At 53.8% G+C, this 20,846-nt stretch overlaps 7 protein-coding genes across 7 annotated transcripts; 4 read left to right on the top strand and 3 right to left on the bottom strand.

Annotated features, from left to right (window-relative positions):
• Nucleotides 1–787: 787 nt before the first annotated feature.
• CABS01_15277 (Alg9-like mannosyltransferase) lies at nucleotides 788–3,127 on the top strand (the record flags this gene model as incomplete). The annotated part of the gene is made up of 3 exons (XM_060548613.1): nucleotides 788–1,000; nucleotides 1,097–1,318; nucleotides 1,418–3,127. The coding sequence occupies 3 exons, from the start codon at nucleotides 788–790 to the stop codon at nucleotides 3,125–3,127; spliced, it is 2,145 nt and encodes a 714-aa protein (XP_060392026.1).
• Nucleotides 3,128–3,722: 595 nt separating this feature from the next.
• On the bottom strand, nucleotides 3,723–6,646 carry CABS01_15276 (RhoGAP domain-containing protein; the record flags this gene model as incomplete). The annotated part of the gene is made up of 2 exons (XM_060548612.1): nucleotides 3,723–5,953; nucleotides 6,010–6,646. The coding sequence occupies 2 exons, from the start codon at nucleotides 6,644–6,646 to the stop codon at nucleotides 3,723–3,725; spliced, it is 2,868 nt and encodes a 955-aa protein (XP_060392025.1).
• Nucleotides 6,647–10,643: 3,997 nt separating this feature from the next.
• Nucleotides 10,644–10,874, top strand: CABS01_15275 (uncharacterized protein; the record flags this gene model as incomplete). The annotated part of the gene is made up of 1 exon (XM_060548611.1): nucleotides 10,644–10,874. The coding sequence occupies one exon, from the start codon at nucleotides 10,644–10,646 to the stop codon at nucleotides 10,872–10,874; it is 231 nt and encodes a 76-aa protein (XP_060392024.1).
• Nucleotides 10,875–14,021: 3,147 nt separating this feature from the next.
• Nucleotides 14,022–14,660, top strand: CABS01_15274 (uncharacterized protein; the record flags this gene model as incomplete). The annotated part of the gene is made up of 2 exons (XM_060548610.1): nucleotides 14,022–14,248; nucleotides 14,309–14,660. 2 exons carry the CDS (start codon nucleotides 14,022–14,024, stop codon nucleotides 14,658–14,660), a joined length of 579 nt encoding a protein of 192 aa, XP_060392023.1.
• Nucleotides 14,661–14,729: 69 nt separating this feature from the next.
• Nucleotides 14,730–14,822, bottom strand: CABS01_15273 (uncharacterized protein; the record flags this gene model as incomplete). The annotated part of the gene is made up of 1 exon (XM_060548609.1): nucleotides 14,730–14,822. One exon carries the CDS (start codon nucleotides 14,820–14,822, stop codon nucleotides 14,730–14,732), a length of 93 nt encoding a protein of 30 aa, XP_060392022.1.
• Nucleotides 14,823–17,341: 2,519 nt separating this feature from the next.
• Nucleotides 17,342–18,662, top strand: CABS01_15272 (synaptobrevin; the record flags this gene model as incomplete). The annotated part of the gene is made up of 3 exons (XM_060548608.1): nucleotides 17,342–17,614; nucleotides 17,683–17,835; nucleotides 17,916–18,662. The coding sequence occupies 3 exons, from the start codon at nucleotides 17,342–17,344 to the stop codon at nucleotides 18,660–18,662; spliced, it is 1,173 nt and encodes a 390-aa protein (XP_060392021.1).
• Nucleotides 18,663–18,933: 271 nt separating this feature from the next.
• On the bottom strand, nucleotides 18,934–20,048 carry CABS01_15271 (uncharacterized protein; the record flags this gene model as incomplete). Its single annotated transcript, XM_060548607.1, has 3 exons — nucleotides 18,934–19,363; nucleotides 19,492–19,639; nucleotides 19,817–20,048. 3 exons carry the CDS (start codon nucleotides 20,046–20,048, stop codon nucleotides 18,934–18,936), a joined length of 810 nt encoding a protein of 269 aa, XP_060392020.1.
• Between the last annotated feature and the right edge of the window lie 798 nt (nucleotides 20,049–20,846).

Here is a 20,846-nt window from a genome sequence, read left to right as displayed (position 1 = left end):
CCTGCCTGAGAGTAAGTACTGATTTTGGTTGCCTGATAAGCAAGGCAACAAGGCTACATTTGGTCTTGTGTCCTCATCACCTTACTACCTTGAGGTACGTAGGTAAGGTACGTAGGTAAGGTACGTAGGTAAGGTACGTAGGTAAGGTACGTAGGTAAGGTAGGTACCTCAGGTAGGTTCTTCAGGCTTCGGCGACTGATTCTTTAGTGACCAATTGCCTGAGGACGCTGGCCTGTCAATGAAACTTAGCGCCTCTGCTTCCGTCCACGGCCCTGCCGTAAGCCCGCAACATCCCTGGCCTTCCCGTCTCGACATTCCATTAGCGATCGAGAACACCGCTTTTCGGCATCAACTTTTCCATCAGAGCCCACACACTCCTTTCTCTCTTCCCCTGTGCCCCCCCTTAGCTAACGGCCACACGGCAAACCGCGAGAAAAGGAAAAAGGGCGAGAAAAAGAAGAGAAAAGTCTGTTCAGTTTGACACACGAGCATACATTCGAACAAACGGCACCACCATCAACACACACCCTGACTCGCCTCATCGCTCCAAAAACCCATCGGGCTCCCCGTTGCGTTGACCGAACCGTTCGTTTCCCACGCCGCCAACGCCGTCGCCGCTCCTGCAAGAAAGGTCATTCCACCCTTACCAGCTCACCGCAACCCCCTCCCCCCCCTTCCCCCCCGTCCGACGACCGATGATTACGCAACAAGTCCCTTCCGTCCCCCCACCCCGCCAGACTGCCGCCGCCGCCGCCGGCCACAAAACTCTCGACTCACCGTATCCACAATGGCTTCCGTCGGCTCCCCGCCCGCCCCCGAACTCCTAATGGCAGTTCGTAACGAGCACAACAAGCCCTCCGTCTTCCGGTCCCTCCTCGTCATCCGTCTCCTCAACGCCTGGTGGGTCCTCACCTTTTTCCAGCCCGACGAGTACTTTCAGGCCCTCGAACCCGCCTGGCGCATCGCCTTTGGCCAAGGGAGCGGCGCCTGGATCACCTGGGTGAGTTTCCATGCTCTCTCTATTCGCAATTTTTTATCCATCATCACTATTCACAAGCTTCGTTGATCCCACGTGCAACTAACACACCCACCCCAGGAATGGAGAAACCAGCTCCGCTCCTCGCTGCATCCCGCCCTCTTCGCCGGCGTCTACACCCTCGCAGACCTCGTCGCCCGGCCCCTCCCCATCATCAGGCCATGGCTCCTCCTCGCCGCTCCAAAGGCCGCGCAGGCCGTCTTTGCCGCCGCCGGCGACTGGTACACCTGGCAGCTGGCCGTCAAGATCTACGGCGCCGATAGCTCCGTCTCATGGTTCGCTGTAAGTCGCCATCACCACCACTACCACCACCAGTAGCCGTTACAACTGCTACCTCCGCACAACTCGTCAACACATGGCTGACGCGACGTCCTCGTATAGCTGTTCATGAGCATGTTTAGTCCTTTCCAATGGTACTGCTCCACCCGCACCTTTTCCAACTCGCTCGAGACCACGCTCACCATCATGGCCCTCAACTACTGGCCCTGGGAGCTCCTCGGTGATGCAAAGACGGAAAAGGAGAACCCCAAGCCCGCAAGGTCCATCTTGCACACGCCAGGGACGCTCACTAGGTACGTTTCCGTCTCTCGCATCCTGACACCGGCCGGCTACCCACCTGAACCGGCCTCCAAAGAAAAACACATTCACTCACACGCCAACAGTCTCCGCCTATCCCTCGTCCTTGCCGCAACAGCAGTCCTCCTCCGCCCAACAAACATCCTCATCTGGATACCAATCGCCCTCGCAACTCTCCTCCGGCCCCTCCACTCCGGCTCCGGACCCGGCTCCACCACCTCCGTCCTCACCCCGCAAACCATCCTCCTCCTCCTCCGCGAAGCCCTCCTCTGCGGCACCCTCGTCCTCTCCCTCTCCCTAACCTCAGACCGCCTCTACTTTGGCCAATGGGCCTTCCCCCCCTACAAATTCCTCTACTTCAACCTCTCCCAATCCCTCGCCGTCCTCTACGGCCGCAACGACTGGCACTACTACCTCTCCCAGGGCCTCCCCCTCCTGTCAATGACCTACCTCCCCTTCGTCCTCCTGTCACTCTGCAACCCGCCCTCACCACCACCACCACCACCGCGCTCCACCAAACTCCCCAGCAAAGCAACCCTCAAGACCCTCACCTGGACAGTCTACGCCACCATCGCAGCCCTCTCCGCCGTCTCCCACAAAGAAGTCCGCTTCATCTACCCCCTCCTCCCAACCCTCCACATCCTCGCCGCCGCGCCCCTCGCATCCTTCTTCACCACCCCGGCCCCGCCACCGACCCCGCGCTCCCCGCTCCCGAAGCCCCGCCTCCGCCGCAAGCGCCTCCTCGCCTCCGCCCTGGGCCTCCACGCCGCAATCGCCCTCTTCCTCACCCTCCTCCACCAGCCCGCGCCCCTTACGGTCCTGGCCTTCCTCCGCACCTCGTACGCACGCATACACCCGGAGCAGGCCGCCACATCGGCCCCGATCGCGTCCCTGGCCTCGGCCTCGTTGGCTTCCTCCTCCTCCTCCTCCTCCTCCTCCTCCTCCTCCTCATCACCGCCAACACCAGGCTCACCATCCTCGCCAACGACAAAAGAATCACAAGGCAACGAACTCTTCGCCCTCTTCCTGACGCCATGCCACTCCACCCCCTGGCGCTCCCACCTCCTCCACCCCGCCCTCCGCGCCCGCGCCCTCACCTGCGAACCGCCCCTCCACACCAAACCAGACACCCCCGAACGCGAAGCCTACCGCGACGAGGCGGACCGCTTCTACGACGACCCCCAGCTCTTCATGGCGACCGAGTTGTGGCCGGCAGCCGAGGCCAGGTCCAGCCCCGACTCCGACTCCGAGCCAGCAGCAGCAGCAGCAGCAGCAGCAGCATCATCATCATCATCATCAGCACCACCAGAAGACATACCCCGCTACATCGTCGGCTTCGAAGGCATCGAACCCTGGCTCCACGACTTCTTCTCCTCCCCCCACGGCGCAGGCCACAACCTCGGCGTGAGCCCGAAACGCGTCTGGTCAGGCTGGAACGGCTTCTTCAACGAGGACGCCCGCCGGCGCGGGAGGCTCGTCGTTTGGGATACGGGGCTGTATACTACTGTATCCTAAACACAAAAAAGTCAAACGACATTAGTAATAGTCAGTGTAGGAATAAGAGTAAAGAGTCGAGAAGTTAAAAAACGGCAATAAGTTCCATTCTCACATACCCCTTCCCACACAAGAGCATCATCGTGAACGTCAACCATGACAAAAAATTCTTTCTTTTCCTACCCTACCCTGGGCCCGTGAACACATGTAACCAAATCCCCAGGAAACGTTAGAGGGACAGGAGCGGCCGGGGCTACTACACGTCATGACAAAAAAGAAAACGCCAACTTGACAGGATACCCTTCATAGCGAGCGAGCCCGTAGACAATGCGTCGCTGTACACCAAGCCAGAGAATCGAACAACTCCGTACATTTATGATGATTCACCAACAACAAGCACGCACATGCCTCCTTTTTCTTTTCAAACGTTCAAACGTGGATTCTTGAAACTTTGGGTTGGCCTCGTCTAGGCCGGCCCCCCTTCCCCTTCCCCCTCAGAAACCCTTGATGTATCAGGTCCAGCCATGAGTGAAATGAAATATTCCACAGAAAAACGTGCTCTTGATAAACAAAACACCTCAAATGGGCATACTTCGAACGCGGCTCATTGTCGGTATTACCGCGCCGCTTCAGGTGCTGGCTGCGTTGGCGGTGCGATCTCCGGCTGAGAGGCTGCTGCCAACTGAGACTTTGCCGGTTGGGCCGGTGCTGGTGGGTTTGCTACGATAGATGCGGGAGGCGGCGATACTGGACTCGTTACCGTTGGAGATGATGCCTGCTGCGATGGTGCTGATGTCGGCTGGGGTGGCGGAGGTTGAGAGGTTGTGGTTTGCGTCGCTACCGGCTGAGCCGCCGCCGTCTGAGTTGGGGCCGCTTGCTGCGGCAATGGTGGTACAGGTGGGTTCTGTGCCCTCTCGTCGGGTTCCCTGCGAATATCTAGACTCTTTCCCCTTCCTGACATGATGCTGGAGCCTCCCAAAGAAGATTGTCGGTCTGCTGGGGGCGATTTGTTCCGTCGCTCAGCGCTCTCCTTGGCCTCACGGTATTTGTTCCTAATCCAACCGATGGGCCCCTTAGATTCGTCCTTGCCGTCCTTGTCCCGCGATTCATGACTGGTTTGTGCCTCGGCAGTGTACATGCCAGTTTCTGAACTTTCACCGGTGAAGCTCTTCCGGGGCCTGTATCCGCCGCTGCCAATCGAGGTCACGCTAACGTCGGCATTATCGTTGGATCCGAAAGCCAGACGCGGAGAGGTGATTGAAGGGTGGTGCTCGTGGCCCCTCTGTCGTGAAAGTCGCCATCTTCTCTTCTTTTCCTTATCCGGCTCGCTGGCGTCTGCCGAAGTCGTCACAATGGACTCTTCAGTCTGATCAACGTCAGAACCTTCGTTAAATGATGAGTGAAGTGATGTCGGCGGCGATTTCTTAGCCTTGAGCGTCTGCTCGGGATGTAGGGTGTTGCTAGAGGGGACCTGTGATGCACGCGGGGTGGGTTCCGAGGGTGTATCAACTGCACCAGGCTGCTGGCCAATCGCGAGGGAATCGTGCTCTGGGATTGTATCGGCCACCAGATCCATGGGGTTGGGGGCCTCAAGACTAGGGGACACAGCGGCTGAGTGCGTACCGGACAAGGATGCGGCCGAGCTTTGCGCGCTCGGGTTCAAGCTCCCAGGAATGCGCTTCTTCTTCAGTTTGTTCGGTTGTCGTTTCTCGCCCTCTCCGGTGGGGGATCTTTGGAATATGCTAGGAAGGACTCTTTCCTTGATGGGCGTCGTAGCTTCATTCGGGTCAAGCAGCCTCTCCTGGCTTCTGCCTGCATTGCCAGCAGCGGTGGGTGCCAGGCTGGATGTGCCTATTGCAGCCGGCGCGGGGGAAATGCTCGACGCAGCAGGGGACTGATCAGGTGCTTCGACAAGCTCTTCCGTCGTCGCCGGAATCATGGGCTCACGCGGTGACGAGCCTGGAATGGGTGAAGCATCACGTCTGAACCTTCCCGTCTGAAGAGCAGGGGACTTCTTGGAAGGGACTGTGTTGCTTCTGCCAAGGCCGCTATTCGGGGTTGGTGCGAGTGCCGGGCTGTTTGGGGTCGTGGAACCTTCATGGTGCGAGTGCCTTGAAGATGTCGATCGGTTTCTTCTGAGCATTCCGTCTCTTCGTACACTGTCGGCGCCGGCACTGGCATTGGATGAAGACCGACCCAGACCCGACTTCCTGTTAGGGTTAGGAGTCACTGGCCCACTGGCTGCAGGGGGTGTGCCTTTTTCGATCAGCTGCTTTGTCTTCTCGTCAGTAGCCGTGCCCTGCATGCCAATCAAGAAGTGATCCTGGTTTTCGATGAGGAAAATGAGCACGCATTGGTTCAAGCGATACTCTTCAGGCGCCATGGCGTGCTGCGGGTGCGACAGCATGCCGGGTTGGAAGATTGCTGCTAGATTCTGTGAGTTCATCCTGTTCTCTTCCGACTTGGCGGCGAAGACAGCGAGCAAATCCAGAATGTATAGCAGAAGCTGGCGATTCAGTGGTGGAAGCTCCGTGATGAGCTTCTGGTACTTGACGATGGCTGCTTGATCGTCAAAATTTTCGACAAACTGCGGGCCTTCGGCATCGCCCACGGCTTGCCTCGTGGCGCCTCGCAACGGTTCCCTGAACTTCTCGTACAGATCTAGCGGCACAACGGGCTCAGGAAGGTCGTTGAGGTATCGTCGGAGCACGTTGGCAGCATCGTGAACCGTGTAATTGTCCCACACCAGGCCCTTCCCGTAGCGATCGGGTGAGTCGAAAATCTGTTTCAGTTCCTTGATTCGTTTCTCGGAGCCACTGAGGCGGAAAATGCCCTCCACCGTTGTTGCTAAGAAGACGGGACGTGAGCATGTTGGAGATGGACCGTCATTCAAGTACACTTACCCTTTTCCTTCAAGAAGACGCCGCACTTGGCGACAACAATCGGTACGTAGCCATAAATATAGCTCTTTCCGTTCTCGTCGACAAGAGATATCGCGACGTTGGCGTAGGTGATGCTCTGACGGAGAGGAACGCCGAAAATTCCGTGAGGCCGGTTGTCTGCTGTAGAACCTTTAGCACATGAAGTAGAAGACGTTTTCACAGCCGCGCGGATGTGCTTGGCACACTGGCGCACAGGCATGGTGATAGACAGGGACAGCCTGTTGAGCCGACCAGTCGGGTTCAAGGTATTGGAGGCTGTCGCATCACTCGAGGCGCAGACTTGAGGTAAAATGGGATCGCAGGACCCAACAGGATGGGTATCTTGCAGCAGCAAGACAAGACTGAGAGGTGCGGCTGACGTATCGATTGCCTCGTCGACATCTTCACTGAAGAGGGTTTGGGTGGGAGTTGGGGGCGGTTGTTGCGATGCGAAAGTAGAAGGGGCTCTACCGTGATGTTCCTGATGCTTCGAAGGAAGCTTGAATCCTTTCCACCACGACTTCAGGTCTCTCTTATTCGGAGTCGAGGGCGCGGCGGGCGCGGTCGAGTTACTCGTGGGCTGAAAAGCCTGGTTGGGGGGAGTAGCGGCGGACGTCATCGCAATGACGGAGCGCAGGTGGTCGGAGCTCAATTACTTTATCGCAGCCAGCGTCCTTTGGTTGTCGTGGGAATCGAGTATGAACAAAGTGTGTCAAGCGACAGAGTTTGGTCGAGCGACGATCAAAGAAAGTTGGATGTTAGAGACAGATTCAGTGCAGTCGGTCTTCGATCTGCAGGTCAATCGGTTGGTCGCTTGGTCGCCTGGTGGTGTTTTGGCACAGGATCGAGTCGCTTGAAAGGTATTGGGTGTGAGCATGCGCTAGGATGAGATGCGACGCGCAGGCGGTGATTGGCCGTGGGCTTCTTTTGGCGCGCAAATATTCCTTTGTCGAGTGAAGCGCTCCTAGAGACCGTCTCTGGAAGTCCTCCTTGTCTTGTGTTGCAAAAGCCCTGCTGTTGATGTCATGAAGAAGTTCCGACCCAAGTGTGAGTAGGAAGGGGAACAGGGGCGAGCGAGTGAGGTGACGAAGAGCGTCCGTGTAGGTGAAATGACCCAGGTGTATTCGGGCAGCGTTGACCGGGGACAGAGGGCGGCGGGCGACGACGATGCGGAGCTAGAGAGGGGATGGCGGGAGTCGGTAAGACACGAGCGAGCTGTGCGTTGGTGGGATTTTTTCGACGACAGAAAACGAATGGAAGCGAGCGACGTTTCCGACCAGAAGACTAGGCGCGACAACGACTCGTTGAAACCTCGTTGACGATAGTTGTCGGTCGGGCAAAATAGGGCAAGGAAAGAAGGAGTTTGGTCTGGAGAAGAGAGTCTGGGGGTTGAGTAAGGTAGAAGGGGGAAGGAAAATGCGAGGTATGTGCACCAGTACCAGGTAAGCAATAGGAAGGTGAGTAAGGTGAGGTGAGGCAAAGGCAGAGCTCAAAGAGAGAGAGAGAGAGAGGGCGAAGCAAGTACGGAGTCGGTACGGAGCACTTTAGGTACGAATAGACGAAGGCGGAGGGACGCAGGAGAGGTTGCAGGTGCCGGTGCAAGTCAGAGGTCCAGGTCCAGTCCAGGTCCAGGTTGGGGTTCAGGTCCAAGTGGTCCAGGCCGGGCGTAGGTGTAATGTGCGGGTGCGTATGTGCGTAAATCGGGCGAGGTCAGGAAATGTAGGTAGTGGTACCTAGGTGATGTAAGGCAAGGCAAGGCAAGGCAAGGCAAGGTCAGAGAGAGTGTGTGAAAGAGAGAGAGAGGAAGAGAGCACCTTAGGTGTGAGGTGTGAGGTAAGGCAGACACCCAAGGTAAGGTAGGAAAAGAGGTGTGGAGGGAAGGAGTATGGGTGTGCGCTAGACACGTTGTCGTCAGTGGGTGATGAGACCAGTACTTTTTGTGTCCTTTTCTTCTAATTTGACTCAATCTCACAGGCAGCAACTCCAGGCCAGGCTGGAGTGTCGACGCTGGTAAAGTTGATAATGAACAGTGAATGAGCGTAATGTAGTTGAGTGAGTGAGACTGTAATAAGAGAAAGACTGAGACTGAGACTGAAAGCGAGAGTGAGGTTTTGCTTTGCTGCAGCAGTGAGTATTACTGAGGTACCCAGCTGTGGACAATGAAGTATAGTACCCAGAGTACGGAGTACGATGTTGGACGTCGACGATGCGGGAACCGTAGACCCTGAGAAGCAAGCATGGAGTCGGGGCAACGCGAAGTACCCAGAGCTGAGCAAATAACAGTTACAGTGCCCAGCGGTCCGCGGATAGAGAAATTCTAAGTACCTTATTATCAAAGAAAGTTAATTCTTTCTAAGTTATAAATATAAAAATATAGTTTTAATAAAATAGTATAGTACCTACTTAGTACTTAAATTAAAATACTTTTTTAAGCTTATTATAAGAGAAAGATAACTGTATTACTAACTACTTATTATCGAGGTCCGTAAGTAGTACTATAGTTTTAACTATAATAGCTTTGCCCATAATAAGCGAAAAGTCTAATTATAAGTCTTTTAAAAGCCTCTAATTAAGAGCTATAAGAGCCTCTAAGTATATTAAGTTAAAATACTTATTAAGATATTAATAACTAAACTAACTTTACGATAATAACTTTAATAAAATACTTAGTAAATAATACTAAAATCTTTACTAACGTTAGGTACGATTTACGAAGCATAGTAACGTAGTTATAAAATATTATTAATATATCTTATATTAAGAAGGGTATTATTAATACTAATAAGATAAATAGGGCCGTATTAATATAGCGCCTCGGCTTTTTCTTATAGCTCGAGGATAATCGCTTTAAATAGTATTAAAAGTTTATTAAAAAGCTCTCTTAAGTACTCTAATATATTTACTACTATTTTTATAATAATAAGACTCTTAGTACTTATATATAAGAGTAGGTTACTTACTTTTAAATAGTAATACTAGTTTATTAATAAGCTATCGAAACTACGATTCTAGTAATCCCTTGACGAGGGAGAGGGTAGAATAAAAGAAAGGATGGGTAAGAAAAGGGTTGAGGTTGAATAGTACGGAATTCGAGGGCAGGGTAGCGTCTATATGTACTGCGGCAATCCTCTAGTAATACAAAACGATGGAGTTAAACAGTGGACAGAGAAATTCAATAGACACGACGGGCAGCGTCAAGCAAGCATCAATAACACACACGTACACGCATCAAGGGCAGCAGCACCAGCACCAGCACCAGCAGAAGGAGCATACCAAGCGGTACAACTCGTCAGCGCGACGGCGGCAACCAGGCGCTGACATTACGGGACGGGATGGATAACCCGGATCAAGGTAGCAGCAAAGAGCAGGGTTGCCGCCGGTCAGGTGGTCTGGTAGGGCCAGCGACGACGGGGATGGATGAGGGTTGTGAGGGGTTGGACGGCTGCGATACCGATGTCATGCCCATTTGATGGAGCCAGAGGGCAGAGGCTCCAATGTGAATTCAATGCCAATATCTACGCAGTACTTAGCACTAAGGTAAGGTAACTAAGTAGTGGGCACAGGGACTGGCGCTGGGCCTTGGCTGGAGAGGTCGGGTGGGAGGAAACGGGAGTGTGGGAGCGGGAGTGGAAACATAAGATACCTGCCTGCCACGCCACTCTCGTCAGGGAATGGAAGTACCCCTAGGTGAGGTGCGTCTAAATGGCCCGGAGCAGTGCTCACGAGTGGAAGAGAGCTGGCCTGGGACCTTGCAAAAGCTCCAGAAGGCCCAGGGACCAAGACAGGCCAGACACTCCAGGCCCATTATACGGTGGAGAGAAAGACTCGTCGAGGCCCCAAGGCTGCAGCGGCCAATGTGTGCTACTGATGCGCAGTTACGTGCGACGTGGGACGTTGAATGCTGCTGGGCGGAGGCTGCTGGGCATCGGCCGTTCATTAGCCGTCTGTCACTGGTCGTTCCCGACTGTCGCGGACTCACGGCGTCTCCCTGACCACTGGGGTTCCTGGCCAGCTATGTTAGCACTTCACCTTAGCTATTAACCTAAAGTACCCAGACGTCAGGGCCCATGGCAGCTAGTTGCCGGTAGGGTACTGTCACCGATGATCGAAGAGGAGGTGGGCTGGCGATAGCGATGGTGATGGTGATATTTCACCTTGGGATACCTTAGGTACCTTGTTCGAAGAGTAGTCCCTTATCGTGATGGCGGCAGTGGAAATGGAAGACTGCCCCGTGGTTACATGTTGCTTGCTGGAGAAAGGTTGACAGCATGCAAGGGGACAACGACGCGGCACTTCCTGGTAGATGGACGCAGAGGCACGGTGGTATGCGAGAGGAGACGCAGAAAGAGAATGGATGAATCTGCAAACCTAACTCACAGTGTTGTCCACGCCCATGTCTCCATATCAAAGGTACGTACCTTACTATGCATACAAGTACAAGTGACAATAAACGCTTTTGTCCATCTCCAGCTGGCAGGTCCAAGATGAGTGCCGTAATTTCCATGTTGCCATGCACCCAGCTCCAAAGACGGCCAAGTACCTTTCATATGACCATCATGGCAAGATAGTACCTCGCCGCATTTTTGGCTCTGTGGGGCGTCGTCAGGAAGGATCAAATGGGACGACGGGAGGCCTGGGCCATCCTGGGTGCCTGCCACCTGGGTTCTTACCTCTGGGGGCTGGCAGAACTTCGACTCTGGAAGCAGCCAAAGCAGCGTGAGAGGGAAGGACTCAAGGAGAACAATGGGAGAGGCCAGGAAGGAGGGGTGACCCTGCCGACGGGAGCTCTTGCGCGAAATGAGACTGACGAGATGTGTAGTGGGTCCAAGACTCGGGAGTCCCAGTGACCACTGAGGGGCGGCCCTTTCTCCGAGTCCTCCCCGCCTGGCGGGTTGGTCTAAAATTTTGTTTTTTTTATTTATTGTTCAACACCAGATCAATAAAACAATCACATTCAATCAATCTCTCATTTCACGACTACGCACTTACACACGTACTCTGCATCAGTCTAGTGATTTCAGTCCACACTTTTCAAATCGCAGTCCACATCACACTCGCACACACGGCGTTAGATCCTTACGAATACCTCACACTGAATTAAGATACCTACACAGATATACTCTGAGCACCCAGACGAGACGTGCATACGGATACCTACCAGGTAGTGAAGTACCTAGGTACCTTGGGTCTCGCGGTGGAGTGAAGGCAGAGATTTCATACGGCGTCTACAGTCCGGCGAGGAACTTTAAGTTAAGGTACGGCAAGGGAAGCGTGCAGATGCTACCAGCCACGCCACGCCACGCTCTCACTTGTCAAGATCTTGAGTTCCCATCTCGAAAAGATGCATCACTTGGGCATCTATGAGCGATATTACCTCAGCATCTTGACATTTATGATTCGACTCCCCCAATCCCTTGGTCCTTGGGATCTAAAGATCCGACTTCTATCGCTTGCGCACTTCATCGCGAAATAAACTGCCGGCATGCGTCAACCCCTTTTCCCTACATGATTTACAACTCACAGCGCCTTCGCTACGGGTGAAAAGGGTACCTCATACACAGATGCCGCATGCCTGTGTCAAGGTGCCCAGCGGATTTGCCGCATGCTGGAAAGGCCCCTCTTCCCCTCTTGAGTCTTTTCGGCCGTTCGCGAAAAGCCTCGCGAGTCAAGCTTGGGAGGTGGACTCGTGCGGCACTGCAGCTTGCTGCCAGCGCTTGTCAGTGAGGAGAGTCACTAATTCCCTCCACGAAAGCTTAGATATGCAGTGCCCTGACATACGAGCAGAGAGCTTTCATGCGGGCAGTGGTAATTGCACGGTGACAGCCACGTTGCCCACAGTCCGAGGCGCCTCTGTACTCCCGAGTCTCCAGCCTCTCGATGGGATCTGCCTGGTCCAATTGATGGTTTGGATGGTTCATCCATGGTTGTCGTCTGCTTAGACGTGGAGACAAGTCCCCTCTTCTGCTCCTAGCGGCGCTGGCGGGAGCTCGCCGGAGCTTGGGCGCTCTAGTACGGGTAACGGAGCCAGGAGAATACCAGTTTTGGAAATTGGTTCTAGAAAGGAAAAAAACAAAACATGAATAGGAACCAATAAACAAAACAAAACAAAAAAGACGTCGGGACGCAGTCGCCAGGAAAGAAGAAAAAACAAACACGAGAGCAAGAAACTGTCTACTTCCCCTCGTGATTATCCACTCCAGAAGTCGGCGTAAGACCAGAATCGATTCAAAAGAGACCCATCTAGGGCACTTTCCTCAATCACCACTAACACCTCTATGCTGTCCTTTTAAAGGCCGTGATCCTTAGGTCTTAACACTCAGGTTATCCATATACTCGCCAAAATACTACTCACGTACCATCTTAAGCCTTCAGTTGCTTTTATTCTCCTCCCGCGATAGTGGGAAGTCATTCAGTACCAAAAGATATTGTTTATGTCTTAGGCCTCTAACAATCATCAGGCAAAATCTGTAGTAAGGCAGGCACAGCAGGCTCAGGTGCGCAGTCTGACCATGGACACGACGGGAATGCGCCGCCGGAGGTACCTGCATTAATTGGCACCTGCTCGTCTCGTCCAATCCGGGCCGGGCACCAACTGATTGATGCACCTGCCAACCTGGTTCCCAAGCTGGCGGGCACCTCTTTCCTCTTTCCCATCTTCCATCTCAAAGTACCTCGAAATAAGGTACCTCACCTTGAGATGGAAAGAAGAAAGTGTATCTATGACACGCGACTGCCGCAACATCAGGCCAGCCGTGAATTCGTTTTGCAATCAATTGACTTTTGGACTGAAAATATTCCCACATTGCCGGCCGCAAGCCGCATTTCTCTTCCCACATCAGCCGGGGCTGCACATCGTCACATCGACACGCGAAACCCACCGTGCGGCGTGCTCAGCTATCCGTCCGGCTTTCGCCTTTTTGAGACTCACTGTCTTATTCTTAACGTACCCTCTTACTTGTCTCTGTCTGTCGAGCTGTTTTGCAAATGTCAACCGTGGCCATTTCTGCCATTTCATCGTATAGACTACCTATCTCGGACTCGAAAACTTGGCTTTCGTTGCAATTTCCGTCCCGCAACCTGCTTTCGGTCGGTGGATCTGCTGTTATCAGTCTGGGAGGAGGAATCTGGCAAAGTAGCGTTTCGTTTCCCCTGCCTTCCTTGGTCGAGTCATCAAATGCTACCACGACGACATCATCTTGCTCTCACCCGTCCGTTTTGAGCTTCTCCTGAACCAGAACAGGACTTCCGTCACGTCTTGACCTCAGGGCGCGGTCCATTTGCTGGTCCAGCCCGAAGCTCCGTCTCCGAAGAGGCAAAAGCCGCTGTCGATCACCTTGCCAGCGCCGAACTAAGCCTCCTGGCGGATGGAACTGTGCCGGCACGATCAGGCCTTGTTACCATGGACTCAACCGACGACATCTGTCCATGCCTGATGTGCCAGTCTGCTCTGTGGGACAATCAAAGCGTGCAAGGCATCGACTACCTATTGCGTATCTAATCTAATGTATTCAAGAGTAGAAAGTGCTGTCTCCCGCTTTGGACTTTCTCCTCAGCTTGACCATAGTACAGATGCGATCCGTTGTGGTGGAGCCGAGACACACAACACCACAGGGCATTCGTTCGTTGTGCTCCCTCGCGGCCCTCTTCTCCGGAGTGATACCGCCGCTCAGGAAATGCAGAATCTCGTCTCGTAACGTCGGCGCCGAGATTCAACTCGCCCAGGCAGTCAATTCGTCACTCGTGGCCAGATACCATGCCACTTCTAAGCTTCGGTTCGCAGCACTCACCTGCAACCGACAGAGTCTAGCCAATGGGCCCCAGGACTTGCTACTCCTAGCGCACCCTGCGCTCTCTGACTGACACCAACACATCGGCCGACGTTCCAGGTAATGTCTGACAGCTTTGACACCAATGTCTCGCATTTTATCCGACATGCCTCTGGTCCAGGAGAGCAAAGCCTAAGACTCCTCGTGTTTTCTCATCAGTTCAGCAACATGGAGTCATGGGCGATTGGCTCCCGGGTCACGGTTCACATGCCTTTTGCAGAAAAGCAACACAAACCACCCAACACAACCCAATGGCACCCATCCGACCCAAGGTGGCAGCCTCTGCACTGTCTGCAGAGCAGAGCCCAGATGCTGGATCTTGCCGAACATCCATCGTTCCGACCATTCATCGGCCTTTCCATGCCCATGTCTATCCCATCTTCAGGGACTGGCGGGTCACAGTGGCTTCCATAGCAGCAGATACCCTAGCGCTACTTACGCTCTCGAGGCCCTAGCCAGAGACCAGGCGGTAATCCGCATGTACTCTTCTGTCTCATTGGCAATTGCTCCCATCCCCATAGCTACCTGATGACGTCGTGTACCTCCGGCTTCGACGACGATGCCCGCATCCCCCGCCAGGTTTATGTCAACGGCCTTCAGTGCTTGAAAGAGCTTGTTGCCCCGACGCCCTTCCCGGCTTCGACAGTGTTGCCTCCAGGTCCCGACATGCCGCCGCCCACTGCCACCGCACAGCACCACGCCACACCCTCACACCCTCTAAGACTACGTACCATTGTGAAGACCCTTCAAAATGCCGTCAATGAGCTGGTCCAACCAATGCCGGGTTCATCCCGTTTCCATAATTAGCACCAAATCCTCTCTCGTCATGCAGGGACACACAGCGCCCGTTCCCCAAGTCAGAAATGTCGTGTTTCCTCACCCGCACCTGTTGTCCAACGACAACCGAGTGGGATTTGCGGAGAAGACCTGCCTCGGACGCGGCTTTGGCATCATCTCTACTGGCTGCATCGCATCTCCTCCGTCTCCAACGCACTCTGTACGCAGTACCTAGTCGACCTTTGGGGGTGGCGCAGAACCACACAACTTCGTCATCAAAACCAGCCCATTCGCCTCAGCTCGCCCAGTAGCGACTGACTTTCGCCTTGCCCTGTTTACCGTCGCATTTTTCGGGGCACACTCACAACTGGCTCTTGGCCGGAGAGATCTCTGATCTACGGCCTATCTACAACACAACTGCAGGAAATGAAACAGGCTAATTGTTGAAACGGAGGATTCTTGTCTAAGCCATAGGCATTCAGCCCTGCAGGACCACCACTTGCAGACCCTTTGCCGTCCATACGAACCAAAATCCCACGCAACCCACGCAACCATGACAACTTCACCTCCTTGATAGGTAACGGTTCGAATCCACACTTTAACCTGTTGTTCAGGTCCGAGGAACGCGGGGTAGAAGGCGATGGAAGGAGGGGCATAGCCACACTCTGTTCCTCCATCATGCGCTCACATGAATGTGCTTTTAATACGATAGCGTGCTGACTTTGCGCACATCGTAGCTTGTCCATGGGCAGCGCGAATGTGGGGGCTCGGAGCTGTCGGGAGGGCATTCGCTCTCTTAACTTGGCAGTTCGAAGACTGAAGTACCTATTTGTGGATACGCAGCATTCGTGATTCCAAGTTCTTCATCGAAGACTTTACTGCATGACTTCCTTGGTTCTTGGTACGATTGACAACTCAGAGCTGGTTGCGGGAATGATTGTGGGCCGTTGTTCACGAGACACGTGCGAGTGATCGACGAAGATGACGGGGGAGATGAATTGTCCCGCTTGATTCTGGAGGCGATTTCAACTTTTGAGCGTGATGCACGTGATGGTAGCAGGGTGGGAAGTGGTCTCAGAGGCACTGCCATTGAATCAATCGTGCCCATCGTTGCATATCCCGTGAGGTGAGCTTCTGACTGGGCTATGCACAAGAAGGCGAAGTCGGCTAGAATGCATCGTGGCTCGGTTGACTAGGTATACGAGTTTGACGACACGTTGACAGGGTCGAGGCCGAGTGACTTTGCAAGGGCAACCTCGCGATATGTTCCAAAGGCTACGAGATTCTGTCGTGTCATCGAAGGATTTGCGTCCGTCGTGTGGTGGTGTTTGGAAGAGTGCCCCGGAAAACAATACTACAAGCGTATTATAGAGCTTGCCTTGCGTCCTTCCGGGGTAAGTTATCTGATCCAGAGTCTCTTTAAGTCAATGGAGAGAAGCAAGGTGATGATGAGAGTCATGCCCACCCTCCCCCTTCCCCCGTCTCGGGGGGGGGGGGGGGGGGGGGCTTTCGTAGTCTCGAGATTTTGGGTTTACCTTGCGTCTTGGTAGTCTGACCTCATCAATCTGTTGCTTGGCCCTCAAGTCTGGGAAAGTATTTAACAAGCAGTCTCGCGGCACCCAAGAAAGTGGCGGTCTTGGATGATGGCGAGTAAAGAGGTTCGGGATGTTATTTGTCGTAGGGGGGGTTCACTTGGAAATCTGGACTGCATTGGAACATCTGGGTTCGGGACTCTGCTTCAAGAAAGACATGTAAGTCGTAGTCTGAGAGTCCGACTATGAATATGCAGATATCAAACAAGGATGACAACTGTAGTTTTGGTGTTTGGTGTTGCCGAGTTACACGCGGCCGTCTTCACTCAAGTGGACGGTCATGCAAGGGCCTCAGCTGCACCCTTTTGATGAAAGCCGGTTCTTGAGAATCCAACGAGCCCTTCTTTGGCGAACGGTGTTGTCAATAGAATAACGCATAAGGTCTAGTATCAGTCGGCGTAGTTGGCCATGATGAATGAAGTTCTTAGATATCTTGCTACGTCTCATCGGTTCCGGCCGCAAAGTCTTATGTGCCCGCGTCTGAAGTGATGTTTCGGAAAATATTGGACATCTAGCATGTAGGCTTTCCAATCATGTTTGGATCGCTTAACTTCTACTTCCCTACTTACTTGCATGGTGAGAGATGAGCTGAAGCAGCTATAGCTTTGCTGTGGCATTTTCTAGAGGCCTTGTCAAGTGAACCTTTGTGTGTAAGGATTTGCGTGCCAAGAGGAAGATGCATAACAAGACTTCAGGCTCCTCAAAATATTTCAATTCAGCTTTTTGGCGATTGCCAGAGAGTATTTACGTTGATGCTCTAGAGACATCACATAGACTTGGGTATTCACTGACGAATTGCCTACAACAGTTAGATACGAGGGACATTGCTTATCTATGGATTGGTAATTGGGCCAATTGAATTTAATTTTTTTATTAAAAAAAATCTCTTAATTAGGAGATGTTATCTCCAACATAGTTTAGGAGGGACTCGTGCGATTGACAGAAGTAACTCAAAGATAAGCAGTTCTCAGATGTTGCTTCACTTACACGGAAGGGCAGAGGAAGCCCACTTTTTGGGATCGACGTGTTTGAGTGTGGCCTGTGCGCCCGGCACTTGGAGGGGTGAGCTTCAGCCACGGTGGCTTGACTTTGCGACGACATCATCAGCTTTCCAGACACATGTCCAACAATCCCCGGTTCTACAAAACCCGACCGAAATCGAACTCCCCCCCCGGAAGTATCGTGAGCCTAAGTGAAGGAACCCCAGAAGAATACATTATGGCTCGATTATCATCGGCGTCACCATTTACCGCCGGCGGCGCAACCCCCGAGAAGGGCGCGGCCGAGCTCAACCAACTCCTGCGACGACTTGACCATGCGATCCTGCATGCCGATCAGAGCCGCGAGCGCAGGTTACGGGCTAGCGAATTTGAGCGAGCGAGATTGAACTCGGTATGGGATCTCCTAAAGAAAGGCCAATACAGCGCGGTGCTTTTATGCTCACCAGGAATCTTTCACAGAACCTCGAATATGCCCGGGGTCTTCTTACCAGAGTTGAGCAGGAGGCGCTGCACGTCAAGCTGCTCTCCCGGCGGCAGGATATGCAGGTCGATCTCAACCGTAAACGCGAACTTCTCGAGAGACTGGTGGACAGGATGCATGATCTCGAACAGGTGCGCTCTTTTTGATGGCCCGCAGACCGAGTGAGGGCGCGACGAGTTCCATGTTGTCGCTGCTGACACCCGCGCAACAGTTACACGAGGATGAGGATGACAACAGTTCAGATGGAGAGGACGTCCTGGCCGATATCATTCCTACACCGAGCGAGAGCATGGACTCGCGGTCAACAGATATACCCACAGACAACACCCCCGAAGACGACGACGATGAACCAGAAATACCGGAACTGCCTCCACCAGTGACGGCTGTCCCCAGAGAACCGTCAGAGGCGCCAACGGCGCCAGCACGATCAGCAACAGAACCATCACCTGCGCCGCAGACACACACAACCCCCGAGGCGGGCACGACAACAACGCAGACCCTCCGCTCCCGCGGCCCAGCCCGCCCAGATTCGCCCTCAGCGACAACGACAGCCACGGCCCGCGCAGCCCTCTTCGCCTCCCGCCGCTCCAACACCACGAAGTCCTCGGCCTCCGGGCCCGCGTCGTCGACGGCGACGGCCGAGGCGATCCTGGACCACCAGCGCGCGGAGCAGGACGCGCTCTCCGAGTCGATCCTCAAGATGGCCGGCGCGCTCAAGGCCAGCTCGCAGAAGTTCTCGAGCACACTCGAGCAGGACAAGGGCGTGGTGTCGCGCGCGGCGGACGGGATGGATAAGACGGAGAGGTCGATGGACGCCGCGAGCCGGCGGATGGGCACGCTGCGGAAGATGACGGAGGGGAAAGGATGGTGGGGGAGGATGATTTTGTATGCTTGGGTGTACGGGCTCATGGTCGCCTTGATCCTCTTGGTGTTTGTGATGCCCAAGCTGAGGTTTTGAGGCGTAAGGTGCGGTAGGTGTGAAAAGGCCTAGCACTTGTTTTTGCGAAGAATCAGAACGTTTTTGGCAACATGTATACAGGGGCGTTGGGACAACAAAGGGGGCTCCATCTCTGAATCGGTTACGAGGGGGCATGGCATAAGCGGCACTACCAAATGGAAAGATGATTCTTCTTCTTCTTATTTTTCTCTTTTGATTCAACGATTTTGCTCATTCTAACCCATCAGGTCTGCTGATATATATTAGACTGCCCCCATGCCCTGGAACTCCTTCACAAACCAATCCAAGCCACATGCATCGCAAAAGCCAGCACACCGAGCCCCCGAACGACGCCGCTCCGTCCATTGCCCACCGATGCCGACTGTCCCAGGGCCATCGCAGGCGAAGGCGAGGGATCAGGGATCCCAAACGTTGACGTCTTGATCGGTCTGCTCGTCGGAGACGCCGAGGGTGTGGCGGTCGTCGGGGTAGCGCAGGGTTTCGCAGACGCGATCTGGGGCCTGGACGTAGCCGAAGGCGAAGACGCCGACGATGTTGACGATGACGGCGGTAGCGGGTCCGTGATAAAGGTCGGCCACGTATTGGACGCGAGCGTCTGGATGGATTTCGTCTTGAAGTCGGCGCCGAAGCAGGCTAGGCCCGTTCTCTGGCTTTCGCCTGAGCCGCGGAGGAGGGTGCCGCAGACGGGGCTTTCTGTGTTGCTTGAAGAGGGGAGGTTGTGTTAGTGTGTGGAGATGGGACTGCATCGAGAGAGAAAAGGGGATGGTTTGTTGGACGAAGATGAAGGAGGGGGGGGTTGAAGTGGTGAAATGGGGCTAGTTGGACATACCAGCAGAGCGTCCTCTCCCCATTCTGCGTCTTGCCGCTGCAGATTCGTTCGGCGGGGCCTAGGCAGGTCGAGTAGAGGCTTCCGCAGAGCCACCTGCCCGTGTTGTGGCATGCGATTCTGGAGGTTCCTGTGCCGGCTGTGCAGGTGACTAATGCGAGTTCTGAGAACAGGTTGATAGGCTTCGCGTCAGTACTGGTTCCTTCTATTCATCTCCTAATCTGAACCCATCCCATGCCACCTCCTCTCCTCTCCCAGGAGAGAAGGCAGAATCTGGGGGAGAAAAGTCCAAGCAGGTAATTTCAAGATCATGATGGAGGAAACTAACCTCCCCCTGTTCTAAAGAACCCGCACGTCTCCTTTCCCATGCCCTCTGAGATGACTTGTCTCGTGGCCCGGATTCCAGATCGTTGTTGGTCCAGCGGGCCGCTGTTTGTCAATCTGTCAAGCGGGGGAGCTGCGCTCTCTGTCGGCATGACGATGGCGAGGGCGATGGGGTCCGCTGTCGTTAGAGACAGAAGGGTGCCGGCTAGAGCGAGTAGAACAGAGTGGCCTCTCATATCGAAGAACGAAAGGGGAGCAAGCAATGGAGAGGCTAAGAGACGTACGTGCCTTCAGGAACGGGCGGGCCATTTCGAAGAGGAGATGCGCAGAAGGGCATTTTGTCTTTGGTCATATAAGTCAGTAGGTTCTTGGCATCTATGTTAGGACCGACTTGGGGTGTTTTGAGGTTCAAAGATGGCTAAAACTGGAATAGAAATGGTCGAGGTAGGAGCAAACATGTACGACGAAAGACACAAGCGAAGTGGGTTGCCCTTGCTTGTATTCAAATTGTGACCCAAAACGAGAGGGAATCGCGTCTCTTTGTTCACCTCATCGCTTCCTCTGCCCTTATTCCACGCAAACATTTGGTTGAGGGTCTCAAGGGCGAAATATATCTACTATGTTGCATGGTTCCGAGCCTCATGAATGGCTATCGAGGCCTTGGGCTACAGTTACGGGCTCTTGAAATAGCAATAATTAGAATCAGGCGAGTACACGAGGTGTGCTCTAGCCGTCGGAAGTCATCATGCTACCGGTCTCAAAGAGCTTGCAATTAGTTCTTGACTCACTCAACATGGCTAGACCTTGCACATCTGGGAGATATCTATAAGAACTTTCTCCATGGGATGTTCAAAGCATTATATGCGTACAGCTGAATCCGACATCAATACCGGTGAGATGCGATGTAACATTTGGTAGACAATCGTTATTAAGTTCTGAACAGTGGCATATCTGCTCGCAGGACGAACACTCATATCAAAAGAGAAAAAAATGATAACTCATTTCCATCAGACCCCTTGGCCCGCCAGGGCCTT

Source organism: Colletotrichum abscissum, assembly GCF_030869225.1.
Source record: "Colletotrichum abscissum strain IMI 504890 chromosome Unknown Scaffold_64.1, whole genome shotgun sequence".
Classification (NCBI taxonomy): domain Eukaryota; kingdom Fungi; phylum Ascomycota; class Sordariomycetes; order Glomerellales; family Glomerellaceae; genus Colletotrichum; species Colletotrichum abscissum.
This window is presented reverse-complemented; position numbering and strand designations above follow the sequence as displayed.